The sequence below is a fragment of the Pleuronectes platessa genome, chromosome 24 (assembly GCF_947347685.1).
Source record: "Pleuronectes platessa chromosome 24, fPlePla1.1, whole genome shotgun sequence".
Classification (NCBI taxonomy): Eukaryota; Metazoa; Chordata; class Actinopteri; order Pleuronectiformes; family Pleuronectidae; genus Pleuronectes; species Pleuronectes platessa.
In genome coordinates, this window is record NC_070649.1 from 1,349,785 (window position 1) to 1,370,094 (window position 20,310).

The following is a 20,310-nucleotide window of genomic DNA, read 5'->3' on the forward strand; positions in this document are numbered from 1 at the left end:
CAGCGTCTCCTCTGGAGCTGTCATAGCTTGATACCTCGGGTGATGATCACATGCAGAGGGAACATCTCAGCTGTGATTTGAAACAGGGGGGGGGGGGGGGGGGGGGGGGGGGGTTCGATCTGCTGGTAATTGTGTTCCTCCAAAATCAAATCCAATCAGCGACAACTCGGCCGGTCCCTCTTCTTACCTCCTGTTCCCCGAGCAGGAGGAGATACAGAGGAAGACGCTCTCTCACCGTCACACACACACATCTGGTGATTACTGATCCCCGTCACGCTCTCGGCCAGAAACACACAACACAACTTTAAACGTCTGTGTTGTGGAGCTGCAGCTGATCTGAATTCAGCAGCTGCAGAATGAGTCAGTTCTCACCTGAGGGCTCATCTCTCTCTCTCTCTCTCTCTCTAACGCTCACTCACGGGTTTCTGCTGGGAGAGGTCACCTCGGCTCACGTTAATGGAGCTCAGTGGGATTTCAAGGTGTGAGGTTGATGCTGCAGCAAAACACAACGTGAGGAGGAAACAACACAATGAGGAGTGTTGGGTTAGGATTTGGATCCTGAGGAACATTAGAGCTGCGTCCCGGTTCAGATCCACGTCCCAGGTTCCTGTGTCCTTGTGGGTCTTACAGGAGATAACACCTTCACAGTGAGATGCTGAATGTTCCTCCACGTTCCTCCAGAGGCAGCTTGACCCCTGCAGCTCCTCCTCTGTGCCCCGACCTGCAGGAACACCTGAGGAGCTGGAGTGGAAGCTGAGGAGCTGGTTTCAGCCTCTGAGGAGGTGTTGGCTGCTGATTGTCACAGTAATCGTCTCCTGAGGGGCAGTTTGAGGAGAACTGTACGATTCATGTAAAAAGAACTCGAATAGTCGTCACCACATAAACAACCAGGGACTCTCTTCAGGTCTGTGTGTTGTTTCATTAGCCGTAAAGAAGCAGTTGGTAAACGCTGACCTTTGCACTTTCTGTCTAATCGCTGTGGAGCCTGGAGGCAGGAGACCGACACGCTCCGACTTCCTCTGGAGATGAAACCCACAATAAAATCTCTTTTCAATCATCCCTCTTTCCAAACTGCTGCGCCGCGCGGTGCCTCTGATCGCTCTGGATGAAACGAGTCGTGCTAATTGAAGCAGCGTTCACAGAAACCAGCCGCAACGTTTCCCCCGAGTGAAACCGTCCTGGTGATCTATAAAACAGACGAACAGAAATAATGCACAGTTAATATAACAGGGGGGGGAGTGGGGGAGCCCTGAGGTGCCCGTCTGCCAGCACCCAGGACGTCCATTAGCTCCTGGAGTGTGATAAACATCCAGATCAGTGTCGAGTGTCTTGTTGCTCTGCAGCACGACACAGAGTCACACGTGCACAGTCACACGTGCACAGTCACACGTGCACAGTGAACATCCAGCTGAGACCTGTTGTTTCTCTTTCTCCCTGCAGACGGAGATCCCCCTGGAGAAAACGCCGGCCGGTGCCCACCAGCCGAGCTCCCTGGACTTCTCCTGTGAGTCCCTGAACAAGCTGAACCACAGCAGCTCCGGCGGCCACCGGGTCGTGTGCCAGGCCGACGCCGGGAGGAGCACGGAGGACTGCAGCCGAGTGGACGAGCCCTCGTCCTCCGGCTTCTCCAGCAAGGCCCCCGGCTCCCAGAGCGACTCGCTGTACGACAGCTTCTCCTCCTGCACCAGTCAGGGATCCAATGACGTGTAGGGCCTCAGGTCTGGTTTCACAGACTCCCAGTTCTCCTCTTCTTCCTCCTGAGGTTCCAGGAAGCGATGGGTTGGATGCCGGCGGGGGGGCGGAGGCGTTCTCCGGACACACAACACGAAGCACTTAGCTGCAGAGGAGGAACCCGAACCAGGACTGGAGCTGGTCCGGGTGCCGTGGTCTGGACGGAGACGTTCCCCTGGTTCCTCGACGCCGGGGAACTTCTTATCATTGCACTGTAACAGGAAGTGAACAGTGTGTGTGAGGCGTGCACAGGGAACTAAGCAGTGATGAAGCAACACTGACGGAGAAACCGAGACCCGGGGCTCATCCTACCCTTTGCTGCTAAGTTCATCAACTCAGAATAAAAGAAAAACTTGGTTCTTCTTCTTTTTAAAAGCAATATTTTCTACAAATCAACTTCTGCTCATCTTGTGAACTTGTTGCCAATCTGGTCTCTGGTGTGTGAGCGACAGGAAACCAGAGATAGAGCGTCCTGGAGCGTCGTCTCACTTCACTCGACTCCACGCGGTACTTTAACTCTTTGAATGAATCACAGGTACAACACTCGTTCGTAGCTCAGGGAACAAACTGGACTCGTGTAGATTGTAAAAAATTCAGAAACTCAAATCGTCTTTTTCCTTTTTGGGATTTTTTATATTTGAAATGAAAGTTTCCTCTCGGCCTGTCGTAGAGAACCTGAACTCTCCAAACCTCAGTTCATAGATGTAAATTATGTTGTACATACAAATGACTATAAGTTAATATCAGAATGGGGCATTGCTGATGGATATATGCAAATGAGACAATAAAGAAAAAAAAAGATGTAAATCGTTTGCCGAATTCTGAACCGAGCTTTTATTTGAACTCTGCTGTTTGTTGAGGAATTCTTTTTAAAAGTCATGATAATAATAAAAAGTCTTTATTTTGACCAATAAGAGCTAATACTCAAATATTTTATCACTTTATTTTAAGGACATATTTTGACGCTTCGCCAAATTTCTACCTGGACTTTGAGCAGCTGGTGCTAATCATGGGAGCGACTGTGTGTTTTCTATGAACCTGTTAATATTGTATGAAGAGAGTCTGCACAGGACTTGTGTATTTTTCTAGATGTCCAGTATTTATACCCACATTTTGTACTGTGTGTCGGGACTGTAGTGTGACTGTCACCCGTCTCCTCATGTCCCTGCTTCCTGTGTCAAGAGAAATGGCTGCCAGCAGTGTTACTTTATGATTATTAATATTATTATTATTATTATTATTACTGTGTGCAATTCTGTCTGTTACACTAGACTTTAATGCTATATTTTATGTAACTATTTCCTAAATAAATATGAGAAACTATTTCCTATTGCAACTTTCAGTGTGTGTGTGTCTGTGTGTGTATGTGTGAGTGTGTGTGTACCCCCGGGGGCACCGTGTGTAATCACACTGTGTCAGCCGGAGATGAGGCGCATGAGGCGGCTCCAGCTCGGCTCTCAGGCCGCCGCACCGCGGAGGGATCCATCAGTTCCCCTGACGCGCAATTATGTGCGTGAAAGTGATGGAAATGAGTTTGTCCGCGGATGATTTGTCACGAGATGAGGTCAATGTATTGTTTGTGTGTCTGTGTCTGTGTGTGTGTGGGGGGGGGGGGGGGGGGGGGGGTTGATTGCTTGATTGGTAATTAATTGATCAGGAAACAGAAGATCGTGTTAAACGTGTGAATTCATTAATTAGAGGAGAATAAGTTAAAAAACATTTCACTGAACATTAATTTGACACGAAATGTTAAAAATACTTAAAACTATCTAGAAAATACAAGTAAAATATTCATAGACATGATTAATTTATCAGAAAAGGTCACCGTAGAGAATTGAGGGATTATTAAGTAATACCGGTCCAATTTAAAGATATGTTAAACTCTGAAGATGTAATTGGCTTTATAATAAAAATATATAATAATGGAAATGAGCGTTCAAACAATAAAATCTCTGCAGAGAAGAGTTTAAATCCTCTTTTATTCCTCATGAAGTCAGAGATGTGTGCGTGCGTGTCACGTGCTCCTCTCTCTCGCTCTCTCTCTCTCTCTCTCTCTCCCTCTCTCTCTCTTTGTCTCTCTCTCTCTCCTTCTCTCTCCCCCCCTCTCTACCGGAGCCTCACTCCCTCTCTCCGCCTGCACCGAGCACCATGCACGGATCCGTGCGCGGGTCCGTCCTCCTCCTCCTGTGAGCGAGCTGCTCTGGATGTTTCCTCCCCGAGCGGCTTGAGGGAGAGGATGCGTCTCCTGCTCTTTGCGACTTTCCTCGCAGCGCTCGTGGACGCAGGTGAGTGCGGCACGTGCCCCCCCACCCCAAAAAATAAACCAACACGCAACTGCTTCTGTTTCCATCCGTGCGCAGCGAACAGGTCTCGTTGCGCACGGATTTAAAACCACGCAACTCCAGATATTCCGCTCCAACTTTATCCGGACGTGGGAATCCGAAGCGGAGTTCCTCCTCCTGTGTTTGAGTCTGAGTCTGGAAACTGTGCGCGTGGGAACTCCGTCGTGTTGCGCGTGTTGGAGCCGCTTTACGCACAGAGGAGCCGCTTTACGCGCAGAGGAGGCGCAGTGACTCCTCTGCACCTCCTGGCTCAGGAGGAGAAAAACCGTTAGATGTGAATCTGCTGCTTCTCTTTGAATTCGAGTAATAATGTGTTCATATGATTCTCAGGGATTATGGTTATGTCCAGTTCTCCCTCTCTCCTGTGGAGTAATGGTTCGAAACCCGCTCCTCGGAGCTCAGTGCCGGACCTCTCTCCTCCTCTGAGCCCCTCTCCTCCTCCTCCAGTTGATGGATGGATGCAGGTTCCAGGCGTTTGCTTTGCTCTGAAGTAATTAAGCTGGCGTTGGACCTTTATCATCGCGCTGGAGTTTAGATGGATGATCGGTGCCATTTCAATAATGACTCCTGTAGTATGAGCCTAAGGGGGGGGGGGGGATCTGGATTTAAAGGGCAGGTTTGTTTGCAGGAGCTTTTTGATTGAACGCAGCTGTGATACATGAGAAATGAGGGATTTTAATAAACGCTTTAACGTGTTGATCAGTGATTCTCCTGCAGCTCTGTGTGAATCAGAGCTGCAGGAACACACACGTCACCGAGGACATGTGTTCCTGGACATCTCAGAGCAGAGCAGAGGTCTCCATCCTCGGCCTCCTGTCTCCTGTGGATGCTCATGAAGCTGACGGAGGCTCAGGCTCATGAACAGCTCGTCCCTGCAGTTTAATGAGCATCAGATAAAGTTCTCAGAAGCTGCAGCAGAGACACACTCACAGTTTTACCTCCTCACACGAGCAATCTGAGCAAATGGAGCTTCAATAAAAAAGCTCTGAAGAGGAGAGGACCTGAGGAGCGAGGTCCCAACGCTGTGCAGAGGGCGCAGACCATGACGCTGCACTTCATCCAAAATATATATCTATAGAAACGCTTGAGCAGCTTGACCCCAGGAAGAAAATGTGCAGAAAGGAATGTGGAATCTTGTGGAGAAGAGCTGATGAAGACTCAGGAGGAATAATAAGTCCTGATGTGAGAGAAGAGGAATGAAGTCGTGCCGTAGAAGAAAGAAGCTTTGTTTCTGTTGATCTGCTTTATTTCTGTTGGAGCTAATGAGCAGATCTTGTTCCTGCTGCAGGTTAAACTTGATATTATGGTCTGGATTTGTCACAGAGCCTGGTTCACACGTTCCTGCGAGTTAACACCTCCTGGATTTACTGTCCACGTGAGATTAGTTCTCCTCCGTCTGGAGAGAAGAGCTTATTATCTCCAAATGTAGATGAGTCACTGCAGCTAAAAGGGTTTGAGTATGATGTCGGCTGCAGGGACGTTCAAGCAAAGTGTGAGGCCACGTCAGCAGTGACCAGGTGGGGCCCCCGGGTGCCTTCGGCCTGCATGGGCCCCCAGAGCCCCCCCTGGTGGGCTGGAGAACATCCTTCATCCCTCCAGGGACTCAGTGGACTCAGTGCACAAACACCTCTGCTTCAGATCTTAGGCCAATTTCCTCAAATTGTGTGTGTGGTTTCAGGAGATGCTCTTCAGATCCAGTGTTTCCAGTGTGAGGAGATGAAGCACAACGACTGCTCCACACCGGAGTTCATCGTCAACTGCACCGTCAACGTGCAGGACATGTGTCAGAAGGAGGTTCTGGTCAAACCCGACGGTAAGAGGCCGTGCAACCGACCCATCACTGTTCATAACCGTCTCAGAATATATAGATTTACAATAAAGGATTTAACAGATTTAATAGGAGACAGAAACACAAACGAGTTTTCTATTTTCTATGAATAAGTCGAAGCTCTGGAGGATCGTGAGCAGCAGGAACAAGGTTCTCATGGTTCCTCATGTTCTCTGAAGGATCCAGGTCCGAGTCGGTGAAGATCTAAAACCAGTGATTTTCATTTGAAATCCACTGAAGAGAGAAAACTTAATTTAATTAACTTGAATTAAAACAGAAATAATACGTTTGGTCGAATTAGAATTAACGAGTTGTATCAGAACGACTGATGAATTTAATTTGAAAAAGAACATAATTTATTGATTGTTCATTGTTTTTTTAATTGATATACAAACATACACCTGATTAACTTGAATTGAAACACACACAGTTTCCTGTTAGTGTGTTTTCCTTGGGACCAAACGATCTGTTTATTATTAAAGTGTTTTCCTTCGGCAGCAGCTGGAGGTCAGTGTGTGTTTGTCGTGTTGACTCCTACACGCGTGTGAACAGCAGGTTGTGACTCACGCTCTGTTGATTGAAGATGTGTGTAGCCGGCGGCTGCAGCTTTGTGACCACGTCCTTGAGCGAGACCTCAGATGTTGGATGTTTGCGTCAGAGAAGCAGGAACACAAAGACTTTTCCTTTTTGCTCCTTCATCAATAAAAAGCCTCCCTCCGCCTGCACAGACTCGATTCATCTGATTTGATCTCAACTTTCTTTCCTGTCCGGCAAAAGGAAATTTAATATAAAACGAAAAACACAAGATAAATAACACAATAAGAATCCTTCATAAATTATAAAGCAGCTGCTGTAACATAACAAACAGCAGCAATATGGAAGAAGCTCACTGGAGAACGATAGAACGTTACAGCTCCGCACAATGTGTGAGTTTTCTTCATATGAACATGAATTAGAATCAGATGCAGTGAAAAGGAGGCGACAGAGAATCCACAGATCTGAATCCCTGAGGAGCAGAGAAACACTTCAATCTGACAAACTCAGAAAGATCAGGAACTCTAAACTCCTCCCGTCTTTCTTGTTCCTTTCTGCAGGAGTCCACTACAGGAAGTCGTGTGCCTCGTCGGGGGCGTGTCTCATCGCCTCCTCGGGCTACCAGCAGTTCTGCACCGGGAGGTTGAACTCCGTCTGCATCTCCTGCTGCAACACGCCGCTCTGCAACGGGCCCAAGAGGAAGCGCCCCGTCCCCTCGGCGGCGGTGCACCCCCAGAGGAGCCGTCGCCTCCTCCTGAGCGTTCTCCTGCTGCCGCTGAACCTCCTCACGTAGACGCTCCCCCCCCCACACGTCCACTGTACAGTTCCTCATATTCACTTCTATTAGTTTCCATCTGTCGCTCTTGCTTTTCCTCCAAATATGGTCACTTCTGGTCTCAAAAAACCAAGATGGCGGCGAACACAACGTCAAACTGAGGCTTCAGAGTGAGCCCCGTCCCGGTGGGTCGATTCCGGAAGAGCCTGAACAGCATGTTGGTGTATTTATCCTCGTACAGAGTGGATGAACGGTTTATGTGTTTCGTCGCAGGTTCAATCTGGAGCCGGCGAAGGAGCAGTATGAACTGAGGTGACATCACGAGCACGACTCTGTAGAGCTGCGTGAGCGTCCAGAGCGACTCGTCCGTCTGCTGAGGACACGTCTCTTCATCGCTCTGCTTTCTGTGAAGACGCTGATCTGAGACAAGCTGTCAAAGGTCGAAGTTACTGTGGAAAAGAAGCTTTTACTTAATATAACAGAAGTGATCTTACAAAGCTAAACTTATACTCTTCATATTTCTATTTGAATTGATTTGATTCTTCCACACGATCAGTTTGTTAGTGTCACTAAACTTTCACATGTTATTCTGTCAATCAAAGTCAATTATAACAAAATGTGTCAGAAGCTAAAGCACAAAATCATCTCTTCAGGGTGAAATCAGAAGTTTTTATTTATTTAGAATTAAAGAGAATAAAATGTTGACGTCCAGATCAGAGCCACTGATGCATGAAGCCTCTGCTGAGTACCATAAAAACATACGGATCATATTTCCATAATTTCAGCATTTTAGGAAATGTACACATTTAAATTCCATCTCGATGATTTCGGTGCTTTGCCTTCTTCTCTTTGAATCTGTACAGTCTGATATGAACACGTGTTGAATTCGCTGTGGAGATGAACTCGTTCTCCTGTAGCTGCACCGAGGCTCCATCTTGTTTTGATATGATGTGAGATGATGAATGTTGGTCTTCTGTGAAGAGTTCCACTGTCCCGCTGCTCTGTGATGGAAATAAATGTTGCAGAAAAACTCAGATGGATTTCATGTCGTCAGTCGGGGACAAAGAATTTAACTTTTAGATGTTGAAGCTGTTGATTTATTTGAAATAACTGATTTAAACCTGTGTTCACGAGCAAAGGAGCACAGATGATGATGAAGGGATGAGAGAAGGGTGAAGAGACAAGGGAAGGATGGAGGGATGAAGGAGGATGAAGGGATGACAAACACACACATGTAGAACACTGTGTTGCCTCCTTCTCCTGCAACCTGACATTGCGTCCTTTATTATCTCTCATTTAGCATTTTCTGAGAGTTGTGGAATAAGGATGAAGATGAGCAGCTGCAGCTCAGTTGTGTGTCTGTGTGTGTGTGTGTGTGTAGATGTGTGAACTCTGGGTCCATTATCAGCGTGACAGAGCATCATTAAGTCTGAATACTGAGGAGGAAGGACGATCACTGAGGACGGAGAGCAGACTGAAGATCTCTCTGGGTTAAGAAGCGGCAGAAAACAGGAGATTATTAAAAATAATAAGGGCCCACCTCTGCCGGGCTCTAATGACGTGCACACAAACACTCTGCAGCTGATTAGGGACCTGCACTCAGCTGCTTTGTTTACCGTGTCAGGAGGGAGGAGGCGAGGGCGAGAGATCACAAACCATCCAGAGACTCAGACGTGTTCTCATCTCTTTCATTTCCACTGGTTATCACTCAGCGTTCACTGGTCTAAGAGGAAATCTGAGCGACTGACCAGAACCAGTTCATCCTGAGAGATGCTGCCCACCTTTCACCAACTCCTGAGTCTAAAGACAAAGAAGAAGCTTCGTGGATGCAGCCTCTGGGGGGGTTGTTCTAAATCTGATCTCAGAGCAGTCGTCCACTTTGGTGCAAGACCACAAATCTTCATTCCAGTGCATGGGCCTCATAAAGCAAACCCAGTGAAGCCCTCCCAGTTAGAGGAGCAGGGTAGAGAAGATGTTGATGTGCAGCAATAAAATAAAAGACAATTGGTTGTAAAAGGATTTAAAAATCACTGGTTACGCTTATTACTCTAATTCCAGGATGTTTTATAGAGTCAGGAATATTCAGGTGAGGATTTTGTTCTAAATTGTTGAAAACCAGAGCTCTGGAGCCCTCTAGTGGTCAAACAGGGACACACAGGAGGAAAGAAACTGGGTTAAATTAAGTCAGGTTTAATTATAAAGTGACGTTATAAACAAGTTGAGCCAATCATGGTAAAGGAAATAGGCCATAAATGAATTAAAAGTAAATTAAAATGAGAAGAGCACATTCAACCCATAGTCTCCTTTTAAAACCACGTTGAAATTCACTTTAAATTCATGGTCATCAGTCTCTCAAGGTGATGCCGCCCTTCATGGAAGATGGTCGAATAGTTTTTGTGTAATCTTGAACATTTAAAGTTAATGATCTCTTTATTGTCCAGTGTTTGACATCAGTCCTGCTCATCCCCTCTCAACAGATCCTCTCTGGTTGTGTGGTTTGTCTCTGAGGTGACAGGAAACGTCTCTGACCCACTGTGAGAAGACAAATGTCTCACTCCTGCTCCTCGATGGAGTTTCCATCAAGTGGCGAAGCAGACGAGGACGTTTCCATCAGCGGCCGAGGAGCCGGGGGCTTTTCTCCCAGAGTCGGTGCAGAGACTCCTGAGTGAGTGATGAGTCTGCTCGAGACAAAGGCACGATTGTTCCCCGGCCCTGGGATTGGCTTTAATGTGGTGAGCTGCTGTGGAGCAGGACTCGGGCCCTGAAGCTGCCTCCTGCTCATATATCGTCTTTATCAGCGGCCCTGCATGCAGCTGTGGAGGCTGAGCAGCACTTAGTCGGGCCCCTGACGGCCCCTGAGTCATGGATCTGATCTGATGGACTCAGCAGGGTCAGAGGAGGTCGTTCACTGTTTTCTGATCGATTCAAAACACCATATAAAAGACAAATAATGAAACTCATACAATCAACAAACACTGACAACCTAATTTGTTGCTTTTTGATATCATTTGAGAATTTGTATCTTTTATTTATCCTGTAGTTTTCATTGAAGTTATGAAATATGCTCCTCCTTCATATTTGTGTTTTATTCCCTTCGACCAAGAAAAACTATTTTGTTTATCATTTGAATGTGTTTGTTTACAAACTGACTCATAACAAATCATTACAACTCAGGATGTTTATTTTCTGTCGTGTTTATTTATTTAGTTTAAAAAAACGAATCAATTCTACATAATTAAATTCAGCCGTGGTTGCAGTTACAGATTCCGTCCACTAGGTGAGAGTGTCGCGCCCTCAGAGCTGCTGACTCGGCAGAAGAAGAAACCCCCTCACCGAACCCGGAAGCTGTCGCGGATCGGCCGCTGGTCGCTTGTCATCCGGCTGCTGCTGTCGAACCCGGCGCCTGAGGAGAGAACCGCGTTCCCCGGGGAGCCAGAAACCTTTCCCCCGCCGACAGAGAAGCGCAGAGCGAGCATGGCTGGTCGGCTGCCGGCCTGCGTGGTCGACTGTGGCACAGGGTGAGCGAGATGCTAGTTAGCATTAGCCTTTCTCCCATTGACCACAGCAGCGTCTGTCAGAGCGGAGCTGACGCCCTGATGCTAACGCTAGCATGCTACATCTGCTCTTTAACCCCCGAGTCTGTAAACACGGGTTCGAGTGATGAGTCCACAATGTGACGGGTTCGAGTCCCTTTACTCCTGTTGCTGCTGCACCGGTGGAACCAGCTGCTGCTAGCTGCTGAAGCTAATGCTACTTCCTGGACCAGCCTCTCCTCAGGGAAACTCCTTATCCGCAGGATTCTGGGTTTTAATCTCCAGGAAACACTTGAAACTCAGGATCATAGACATGATTAGATATTAATGTTGTGTTTGTTTCCTTCAGGTACACGAAGCTGGGATATGCAGGAAACACAGAACCACAGTTCATCATCCCTTCATGTAAGTAAATCCTCAAACCACCAGAACTGGACTTTTAAATTTAAATCAAATGAATAGCTTCTGTTTAAAATGTTTGTATGAAAATGAATCAAGACATTGGGACTTGAAAATTTCTGAGAGAATAACGAATGGTTTAGTTCCTGTGAGAGTCTTGTACTTAACTCAGTGATACGACCTGAGCCCCGACACTGACCCTGGATCCTCTGCAGGTATCGCCATCAAAGAATCGGCCAAGGTCGGAGACCAGGCCCAGCGCCGGATGATGAAGGGCGTCGATGACCTGGACTTCTTCATCGGGGACGAGGCCATCGACAAACCATCGTACTCAACAAAGGTAGAGCTGAGGTTCAGGTTTTGGGTTTTCCTGTTTGTGGACGTGAGTGTTCCAACTGGTTTCCTTTCTCTCTCCCAGTGGCCCATTCGTCACGGGATAGTGGAGGACTGGGACCTGATGGAGAGATTCATGGAGCAGATCATCTTCAAGTATCTGCGGGCAGAACCTGAAGACCACTACTTTCTTTTGGTGAGAACAGAACTAAGAGTGATTCTGTTGTTTAGCTGAAGTTAAGCCACGTTTGAAACCCTGTGTTTTCTCCTCACTTAATGAATCTGTGTGTTGTCGTCTCTCTCTTCAGACGGAGCCTCCACTCAACACACCGGAGAACAGAGAGTACACAGCAGAGATCATGTTCGAGTCGTTCAACGTCCCCGGGCTCTACATCGCTGTTCAGGTACGTTTCATTACACAAGTACCTTAAACTGCAGGACTCACAACTTGTTAACACACACATGTGAAACCAGACTTTGAGGTAAAAATAGATATGACTCTTTCCACTCAGAAAATGAGGAATTGTCTATTTTCACTTCATCTTTTTTAAGTTCTGCAGTGTGAGTGTGCGTCATTTTAAGTCGGTGAATCTTAACTTCTTCACTCGATCCTTGTTTTCAAACTGTGTGTTTCCTGCTTTCAGGCTGTTCTGGCGCTGGCTGCCTCCTGGACGTCCCGACAGGTCGGAGAGCGCACGCTGACGGGGACTGTGATTGACAGCGGAGACGGAGTCACACACGTCATCCCAGTGGTCAGTGTTATTGTTATCATTATGATCAGGAACTACTTTTTTAGCTGCTTCCTTGTTCTCAATCTTACGCTTTGCCCTCCAGGCTGAAGGCTACGTCATCGGCAGCTGCATCAAACACATCCCCATCGCCGGTCGAGACATCACCTACTTCATCCAACAGCTGCTGAGGGAGCGGGAGGTGGGGATCCCCCCGGAGCAGTCGCTGGAGACGGCTAAAGCTGTCAAGGTCCGTTTAACGTCTTTATTTCTTTTATTGTTTTTATTCTAAACAATGAACTTCGGGTTTTAAAAGCTGCGAGTAGCTGGTGGTTTAAAGTAAAGAGATAAAACTGGAGGAACATCTTACTCCGAATGTGATGCTCCAGCCAAAAGTAAACAGGACTTTTTTAAATGTATTAGAATTTTAAGAAGTAGTCTTATGTGATTGACAAGTCATTTGCGTCAAGTTAGAAGCTGCTTGGCTCTTTGCCTGTGTCTCTTTTATTAAGTCTGTTTATATACACTAGTGTGTCATCAGAGATATTTCACCAGTAAAGCACAAACAAGAACTAAACATGTCAAAGGTTGTGAAAATGGAATTTGCATCAGCCCTCTGCCTCCAGCTTTAATGAAAGTAACTTGTTTTCTCTCTGTCAACATCCGTGAACTCGCTGCAACAATATTTTAATACTGACATTTCTGGCTTTTTATTATAACTTGCATATATGTAAAGATATTTAGATTATTAGGCATGAATAATTCAATATAATTGAATAGTCTGTTTGGAGGGTTTTTATCAGACAAAACCCTAACCCTGTATAAAATGAATGTGAAAATATGAAACTACACAGTCCACACAGCATCAGCACGGTTGGATAGATTATGTTTTATTCTTATATTTTCTGTTTCTGTTCTTAAAACTGTAAAAAGAAGCAGGGACAGATGATGGTGTGATTGAGGGTGTAATCCTGAGTTTGGCCACTAGATGTCAATGCAGCTGCAGAAACCAGTAGCTCACATATTCCAGCAGCTGAACCGAGTCGTTGTGTGTTTCAGGAGCGGTTCAGCTACGTCTGCCCCGACCTCGTGAAGGAGTTCAGCAAGTACGACACCGACGGCTCCAAGTGGATCAAACAGTACACGGGCGTCAACTCCATCAGCAAGAAGGAGTTCAACATCGACGTGGGCTACGAGCGCTTCCTGGGGCCGGAGATCTTTTTCCATCCGGAGGTGAGACTGCTTTTTACAGATTTAGAGATTTCCCGGAAAACCAGAAGATGTCAACATTCATCCAGTGATTCGTCTGATTGTCTTTTTCTCTCTTCAAGTTTGCAAACCCAGATTTCACTCAGCCGATCTCAGAGGTGGTGGACGAGGTCATCCAGAACTGTCCCATCGACGTCCGGCGTCCGCTGTACAAGGTACACAAATCTCTCCAGTGTCACGCACACACATGAGGGTAGCGTGTTTGTGTGTGTTTGTTAACGTGAACTTGTGTCGCAGAACATCGTGCTCTCCGGAGGCTCCACCATGTTCAGGGACTTCGGCCGGCGTCTGCAGAGGGACATCAAGAGGAGCGTGGACGCTCGGCTGAAGATGAGCGAGGAGCTCAGCGGCGGGAAGTTGAAGGTGAGACGATGATAAATCCACCTGCATATTTAAAAAAAAAAGAAGTATGAGTACAGATGTGTCAGAAAAGGAATTTCTCTTCCATGAACGAATCTCTGTTTTCAGCCCAAACCCATCGATGTGCAAGTCGTCACTCATCACATGCAGAGATACGCCGTCTGGTTCGGAGGATCAATGCTGGCGTCTACTGTGAGTTTCAGCTTCTCTGACACCTCCTAATTATTTGTTTACTAAATGGAAAACATGAAGATAAGTTAAGAATCCTTTCTGTTTTCTTTTGCAGCCTGAGTTTTACCAAGTGTGCCACACTAAGAAGGATTACGAGGAGATCGGCCCGAGCATCTGCCGCCACAACCCCGTGTTCGGCGTCATGTCTTAGACCGGGGGGGGGGGGAAGCGGAGGAAGCGCCACGAGACCTCACACGCTGCGGAAAGTCCCATGAGCCTTTGCACGGAAGCTCCGACAGGCCTGTTCATTCGGATTGATCGACAGTGGACCAAACAAACTGCCAATCAAAAGTGTGGCAATCTCCTCGCAAATCAGAGGAAAGAGGCGACTCAGGCCAAAGGTTCCTCAAATACCATGTTTACTGCAAGTAGGTTAATAATAGGTGATAAATCTTAAATTTGTGTGCCTCGTATATGTACTTATTCTCTCCTCACAGGGTTGTAATATGTAATTAATCAACATGAGTCCTGTGTAAATGCACCTCTCTGTGTAGAAGGGTTGGGTTGTGGCTATGTGTGATAAGAATTAAAGCTTCGGGGGGGTCTGGAGAATCAGGACACGCTTAGATCCAAGAAACAAACACCGGTGAGGCAAACGCCTCTTTGATCATTTAGTTTTCAAACGGGTGCAAACACAAAAATACAGTTTTAAACAAACAAAACCATTTCCTGATTTTCTTTTCTTCTGTTCTTTTTGTGGGTGTTTAAAAATATCTCTCAGTACCTGGAGGAAGTATTTAAAGTATTTGTCTCCGGGTGTCCCTGAGACAACTTGTCGTCTTTTCTCTCCGCTTTTCTTTTGACCTTTTTTATTTGTATCACGAACGACCCTGAAAAAGTTAAAAAACAAACATTGTGTTAATATATGATCATGCAGTTTGGAAGACTGTTGGTGGACCATCACTGTGGCCTGGATCTCAGTAATACTGGATAGCCTTGTACTGTACCAAATCTGGATTTCAATGCTGGCATGACAATAAATGCCAAGGAGACGTTTCCACTGTTGTAGTTTCTGTTTCTCACGAACTTGTCTGGAATGGAAGCAACGCACAACTGATGGATATCACCCTGTGTAGAATCATTTGTATTTTAGAAGTTTCCTGCTGAATATTAGAGATAAACTCTGGTTTTTAAATCACTTCTAAGTCTCTTTAACTCAGTTTTGCTCTCAGTTTAACTATAATTATACTATGTGTGTTGCTTTAAACATGCAGAGCGTCTATTTTTGCCCCCCCGTCCTGTAACTCTACCTCGTCCAGATGACCAACACATTTATTTTCAATCACCCGCTTCATGTGGAAGAGGAAACACGGTTAAGTCCCAGAAACAGGAGTGAATCTGTATTTACTCGGGGTGTGTGAACATGGAAGTGAAGACAGAGGAAAAGAGACTTTCACTGTGAAAGGAAGAGTCTGGACAGACACAGCAAGGGACCGAGACATGTCTCCTGCAGAGAGGATGAAGCTGCTCCTCTTCCTCGCGTCTTTCTTCGGAGCTGTAGGACTTCTGCTCACGCTGCTCTGCTGTGGGACCGAGTACTGGCTGCTGGCGGCCGAGTCCTGCAGCCGACCAGAGGACAGACGGGAGGTGAGTGTCCTCAGGACATCAGGCTACTCCTCTTCATCTGCATAGCATCTTATAGTATTGTAATATTTACTTTATTATATAACAAGACAAACACTTTATTTGTCAGATTAAAAAAAATATTTTCTCAATAAACAAAAGTCAGTAGAACTATCCTCGCTACTTTATATTTGTGTTTTTGGACCTTTAATGCTCTATTGTTATAAATAAACCCCACGTTTAGTGAAACTATATCATAATTATTTATTATCTTTCATCAGACTGGAGGAGACGAGATGAGGATCTTTCACGAGGGCTTGTTCTGGCGATGTTCCTTCGTGGTCACTTCACACGAGTTCTCTGTGTGGGACCTTTGGATCTGTGAGAACCTTCCTTCATCTGGTTGTTTAAAACATAAACGATGCTATAAAGCCTCCAAATGTCTAATAAATAATCTTAATTTCAACCCTCAGCCAATCAGCCGTCGTCAAAGATTTGCCAGGCGGCGTTCCTCTTCCCATTTCCTGTGAACGAGCCAATGAGATCACAGATGGAACCACTTCTCCTGAGCCATATGAACATCACTCTGCCATTGGTTGGTGATATTTTCAGTTTTTCACAGCTCCTGATGATATTTCCTGAATCACGTTGTCTCATTGTCCCTCCTCTGTCAGTTTTCAGGACTTTCTGGAGCATCTTCCTCGTCTCAGGTTTGGCTTCTGTGGTCGCTGGTGGATTTGTGATCATCTGCGCCGGCTCGTTAACCAATCACAAGCTTCTTAGAGCTGGTGGGGCCCTTCAGCTCTGTGGGGGTGAGTAGGTTCATTCTTAAATTAAATTAAATCCAGGATTTCTAATCTAATCTCACTTTGTTTTGATTACAATCCATTGAGGGGACATTAAACAGTGTCGTCTCTCTGTGCCCGTCAGGCCTGTGTCTGCTGGCAGTGCTGCTGATGTACCTGATGTGGGTCCAGGTCCTGGACACCCTGGAGCAGTTTGTCCTCCGTCAGAGTGTCTCCGTCTGTCCCTCCTTCCACCTCAGCGTCCATCACGGCCCCTCCTTCCTCCTGGCCCCACCAGCCGTCTTCTTCTGCCTGCTCGCCGGCCTGCTCTTCGTCCTGATTGGCCGGATTGTTCGGCGAGACCAGAAGAAGGACAGAGACCCTGAGACCTCGGTGTAGGATCCACTTTGTCCAGCCTGAAGCTGTGATTGACAGGAGGTCACTCGGCGAGGACCAAACATCACAAACGTGGATCTCTCCCTCCGCTGAAGATAATTGGAAACCCTTAATTGGAGACTTGTCATGATAAATAGTTTTTCTAATCTATTTAACAGATCCCATTGTGATTAATACCCAGTTACACTCGCTGTGATTTGATTATAATTGATGAATCAGTTTTGACAATGCAGTGGCATGCAGGCGGCTGCTGGGCTGCACGCTGGAGGCTGTCACTGGGACGTCAGGCTGAAGCACACTGGGTCACCGGGATGGAGATGATAATAAATTAGACTGTCATAATCCATTTTCTGACAGGAGGCCTCTTCGGAGGTTGTGTAAAACACCGAGCGGTCACTAGAGGACAGTGTTGTCTCAGGATAAAGTGAAGTATGACAACATCCGATCAGGCCTGTGGATGATCTGTGTGATAAGTGATGGTTGGTTTGAATTCTCCTGTGTTCACCAAGTTTCAGTGGAGTTGGTATAATATTTGAGGGGCGGGGGGGTTGGAGGCCTGTAGTCACACCTTGATAATTGGAAAAGGCAAACAGAGGTGAGACCTTGAGATGAGGGGAACAAAGGGAGAGGAGGTAAAAGGGGGGGGGGGGGGGAGCAGGGAGAACAGAGAGTTGACACTGCTCATCACTGCGTCTCTCAGTATTATTTCACGTCTGACGCTCCTGCATCCCTCCATCCTGTCTCCTCTTCATCTCCGCTGTGAACGGGGTGGGTGTAATTACACCTGAGCATGTCACATTCACTTCCCCGGGCCCTCTGCCTGTTTAACATCTCTGTCACCTCCTCTTCCTCGCCAGCACACGACCGGGGCCTTCACGGCTCATCGTGGTTTTCAAGGAGATCCAGTCTCATCACTTCATTCTGTCCAGAGCAGGATCCTGGCAGATTCATTATCTGAGCTCCAGGAGAGGATGTGGGGCTGCTGGAGCTGTCATCAGCATAATATGATATGATATCATATCATATCATATAAAATCTTATATTAATGTGATATAATGTGATATAATAATATATCATATCTTATATTAATGTGATATAATGTAATGTAATATAATAAAATGATGCATAATATAATGTAATATAATGTGATATAATATCATATCATATATCTTATATTAATGTGATATAATGTGATATAATATAATGTGATATAGTATAATATAATTTACAATGTGATATAAAGTGATATAATATAATATGATACAATATAATTATTATAATGTCATATACTTATTTGATGTCTTTAGAAAGTTTGGTGAGTTTTTATTTTGGGGCTAAAACCAAAAAGAAAAGAACACAGCTGCTCTTAATGATCTTAATTACCACCACCTGTGTTGAGCAGCGTCATCTCAGACACCGTTAGCATTAGCATTAGCATGTGTCCCTGACAGGACACTGGGATAAGACAGATCTGCACTGACACAGAAGAGTCAGGTGAGTTCTTAGTGTTTGTGTTTTAATACAAATGAACTGTTACAAACAGCTAATGCAGCTAATATTAGCTTCTATACCTTGTTAGCAACCAGCTAACGGGGCTAACTTTAGCCTCTTAGCAAGCTAACGGTAGCACCTGCTTTTATCCAACACTTATATTTGACGTTTAGCATTTAGCTAATGTTAACCTCATGGAGGTAACGTTAGCTTAGCTCAAAAAAATAAATTTCCAGTGGTGTACATGTGATATCAATCTTAAAGATGCTATTATCCATATTGTTCAATTAGGATAAAAACATTGCATAATCTGTGTTGCTCCTCTTTATGTTTACAGCATGTACACAAATTGTAAAGTACAAATATATATAATATGTATAATACCAATTATTGAAGCTTTGAGTCACTGTTAGCATAAAACAAGTAAACTTATGTTCATAGTCTTCCAATGCACAGTACATCTTTTTTTATTTTTGCACAAATAATGCATCTTGATGTGGAAGGTCAATGATGTCACTTCCTGTATTTAGCATCTATAGATTATATTAATATGTGCATCTAAGGCAATTAATTCAAGCACACAATATAGTCAATGTTTTTACTTTAATAACTTGATATCAAAAATAAAGAGCATCCATTAACAGCTGGATGCAGCCTCATCCCAACCTTCCTGTGCTCTACCTCCACATTACCCGGAGGCAAACCCAGGGGGCGCAATCATTCAGGCTGTGTTCATCCAAGTAGAAGAAATTAGCCTCTTCTCCAGAACCCGAGACCTTCACACCTGCACCAGGACCTCGGGCTGCCTCTCTGACGAGCATGACCCCCTGTGACTTCCCTCTCCAGACCTGGAGTTTTCCATAGATATGAGCCCGAGATGGCCATGTCCCCCCCTCCCGCCTGCCCCGGCTGGCGAGCTGCAGGCTATAAAATCACTTGCAACAATCCAACGGAGGCTCTTTGGTGAAGAGCAGCTGAGAGGTGTCAGTCTTTGTTGCCTTAAAAGCTGTGATTACAAAAGCAATATTGGGAAATTGAATTTCCTGGAAGTCTACATTTCAAAGTTTTTCAAATCAACCGCAGGTCAATATCTAAACGAGCAATTATGGAAAAAGGAAGATGGTGATATAATAAATGTTATTATGACAGAGTGGTTTCTCTCTTAGGGCAAAAGGAATAAGAGCTTCTCTTCCTCCCTTTTTTATTCTTCACTTCATTGTTCCTGTAATTTGCTCTTTTCGTGGTTAAAATCATTTTGAGTTACAGGTGATTCAATTTCTCACGTCTGTGCTGTCACATCCTCCTCTCTCCCCCCCTGCCCTCCCTCCTCCCTCCTCCCTCCCTTCCTCACCTGCTGTCAGTCTTTGGCGTTTTCCATCTTCCATTTCATCTATTCAAGCCAGTCAGCGGTGGATAATGAGGTCTGTGGCCTGGCCCTGTCTCTCTCTCTCTCTCTCTCTCTCTCTCTCTCTTCCCCCCCCCCGACTCGCTGAGCACAGTCAGATAATACTCAAGATCTGTGCTGTTGCATCACAAGAGTCTTACAGGAACCTTGTCCTCTGTTGTGATCCACTGGGAAAAATGTTTGAAAAATAATGTGTGTTTAGACTTAAATCTAGACTGTAAATAAAGATGGATGATGCATCTCCTCTTCCTCCCATTATCTAGAAATGGAGCCAAAAATTCCCCGGGTAGGAACTCTGCCATCTTGCACTGATGACGTCATTCTGGAGCTGGAGTCTGGAGGAGAGATGGAGATTCAATCAATCAATCAATCAACCAATCGTGAGTCAGTCACAGCTGTCAATCATAATGTTTCACCCTGTTTTAAGCATCAAATAACTTTTAAAAACCAAACATCTCAGAAACATTAAAACCTAAAGAAAAACTAATATTTCATTCTTAACTCAAACACTCCTTTATCTCAGCTTTATGAAAAAGTTTAAAGATTAGACTTTCTGTTTTAAAATCATTAAAACTGAACCTTAACTCAAAGTGTGAATTTCTCAAAC

At 45.5% G+C, this 20,310-nt stretch overlaps 3 protein-coding genes and 1 pseudogene across 3 annotated transcripts in view; all 4 read left to right on the forward strand.

The window, feature by feature from the left end:
* LOC128431124 (nck-associated protein 5) overlaps positions 1 to 3,073 on the forward strand; it is a 100,947-nt gene extending 97,874 nt beyond the window's left edge. The window contains exon 23 of the mRNA XM_053417346.1: positions 1,441 to 3,073. Coding sequence (XP_053273321.1) covers positions 1,441 to 1,710 — 270 coding nt within the window. The 3' untranslated portion in view covers positions 1,711 to 3,073. The remainder of the gene's footprint in view (positions 1 to 1,440) is intronic.
* Positions 3,074 to 3,967: 894 nt separating this feature from the next.
* Positions 3,968 to 7,228, forward strand: LOC128431322 (ly6/PLAUR domain-containing protein 1-like). Its single transcript, XM_053417603.1, has 3 exons — positions 3,968 to 4,016; positions 5,752 to 5,886; positions 6,996 to 7,228. Exons 1-3 carry the CDS (start codon positions 3,968 to 3,970, stop codon positions 7,226 to 7,228), a joined length of 417 nt encoding a protein of 138 aa, XP_053273578.1.
* A 3,316-nt stretch (positions 7,229 to 10,544) lies between these two features.
* Positions 10,545 to 15,059, forward strand: LOC128431155 (actin-related protein 3). Its single transcript, XM_053417385.1, has 12 exons — positions 10,545 to 10,728; positions 11,093 to 11,148; positions 11,358 to 11,482; positions 11,561 to 11,671; positions 11,784 to 11,879; positions 12,120 to 12,227; positions 12,310 to 12,453; positions 13,263 to 13,436; positions 13,535 to 13,627; positions 13,710 to 13,835; positions 13,941 to 14,024; positions 14,119 to 15,059. Exons 1-12 carry the CDS (start codon positions 10,685 to 10,687, stop codon positions 14,212 to 14,214), a joined length of 1,257 nt encoding a protein of 418 aa, XP_053273360.1. The 5' UTR covers positions 10,545 to 10,684; the 3' UTR covers positions 14,215 to 15,059.
* A 141-nt stretch (positions 15,060 to 15,200) lies between these two features.
* Positions 15,201 to 18,056, forward strand: LOC128431156 (transmembrane protein 182-like; annotated as a pseudogene).
* Positions 18,057 to 20,310: the final 2,254 nt, after the last annotated feature.

Coding starts and splice junctions, on each gene's coding strand:
- LOC128431322 (XM_053417603.1), top strand. CDS start 3,968: ATGCGTCTCCTGCTCTTTGCGACTTTCCTCGCAGCGCTCGTGGACGCA. Junction 4,017..5,751: donor CGCAGCGCTCGTGGACGCAG/GTGAGTGCGGCA, acceptor GTGTGGTTTCAG/GAGATGCTCTTCAGATCCAG. Junction 5,887..6,995: donor GGTTCTGGTCAAACCCGACG/GTAAGAGGCCGT, acceptor TCCTTTCTGCAG/GAGTCCACTACAGGAAGTCG.
- LOC128431155 (XM_053417385.1), top strand. CDS start 10,685: ATGGCTGGTCGGCTGCCGGCCTGCGTGGTCGACTGTGGCACAGG. Junction 11,483..11,560: donor AACCATCGTACTCAACAAAG/GTAGAGCTGAGG, acceptor TCTCTCTCCCAG/TGGCCCATTCGTCACGGGAT. Junction 13,836..13,940: donor TCAGCGGCGGGAAGTTGAAG/GTGAGACGATGA, acceptor CTCTGTTTTCAG/CCCAAACCCATCGATGTGCA.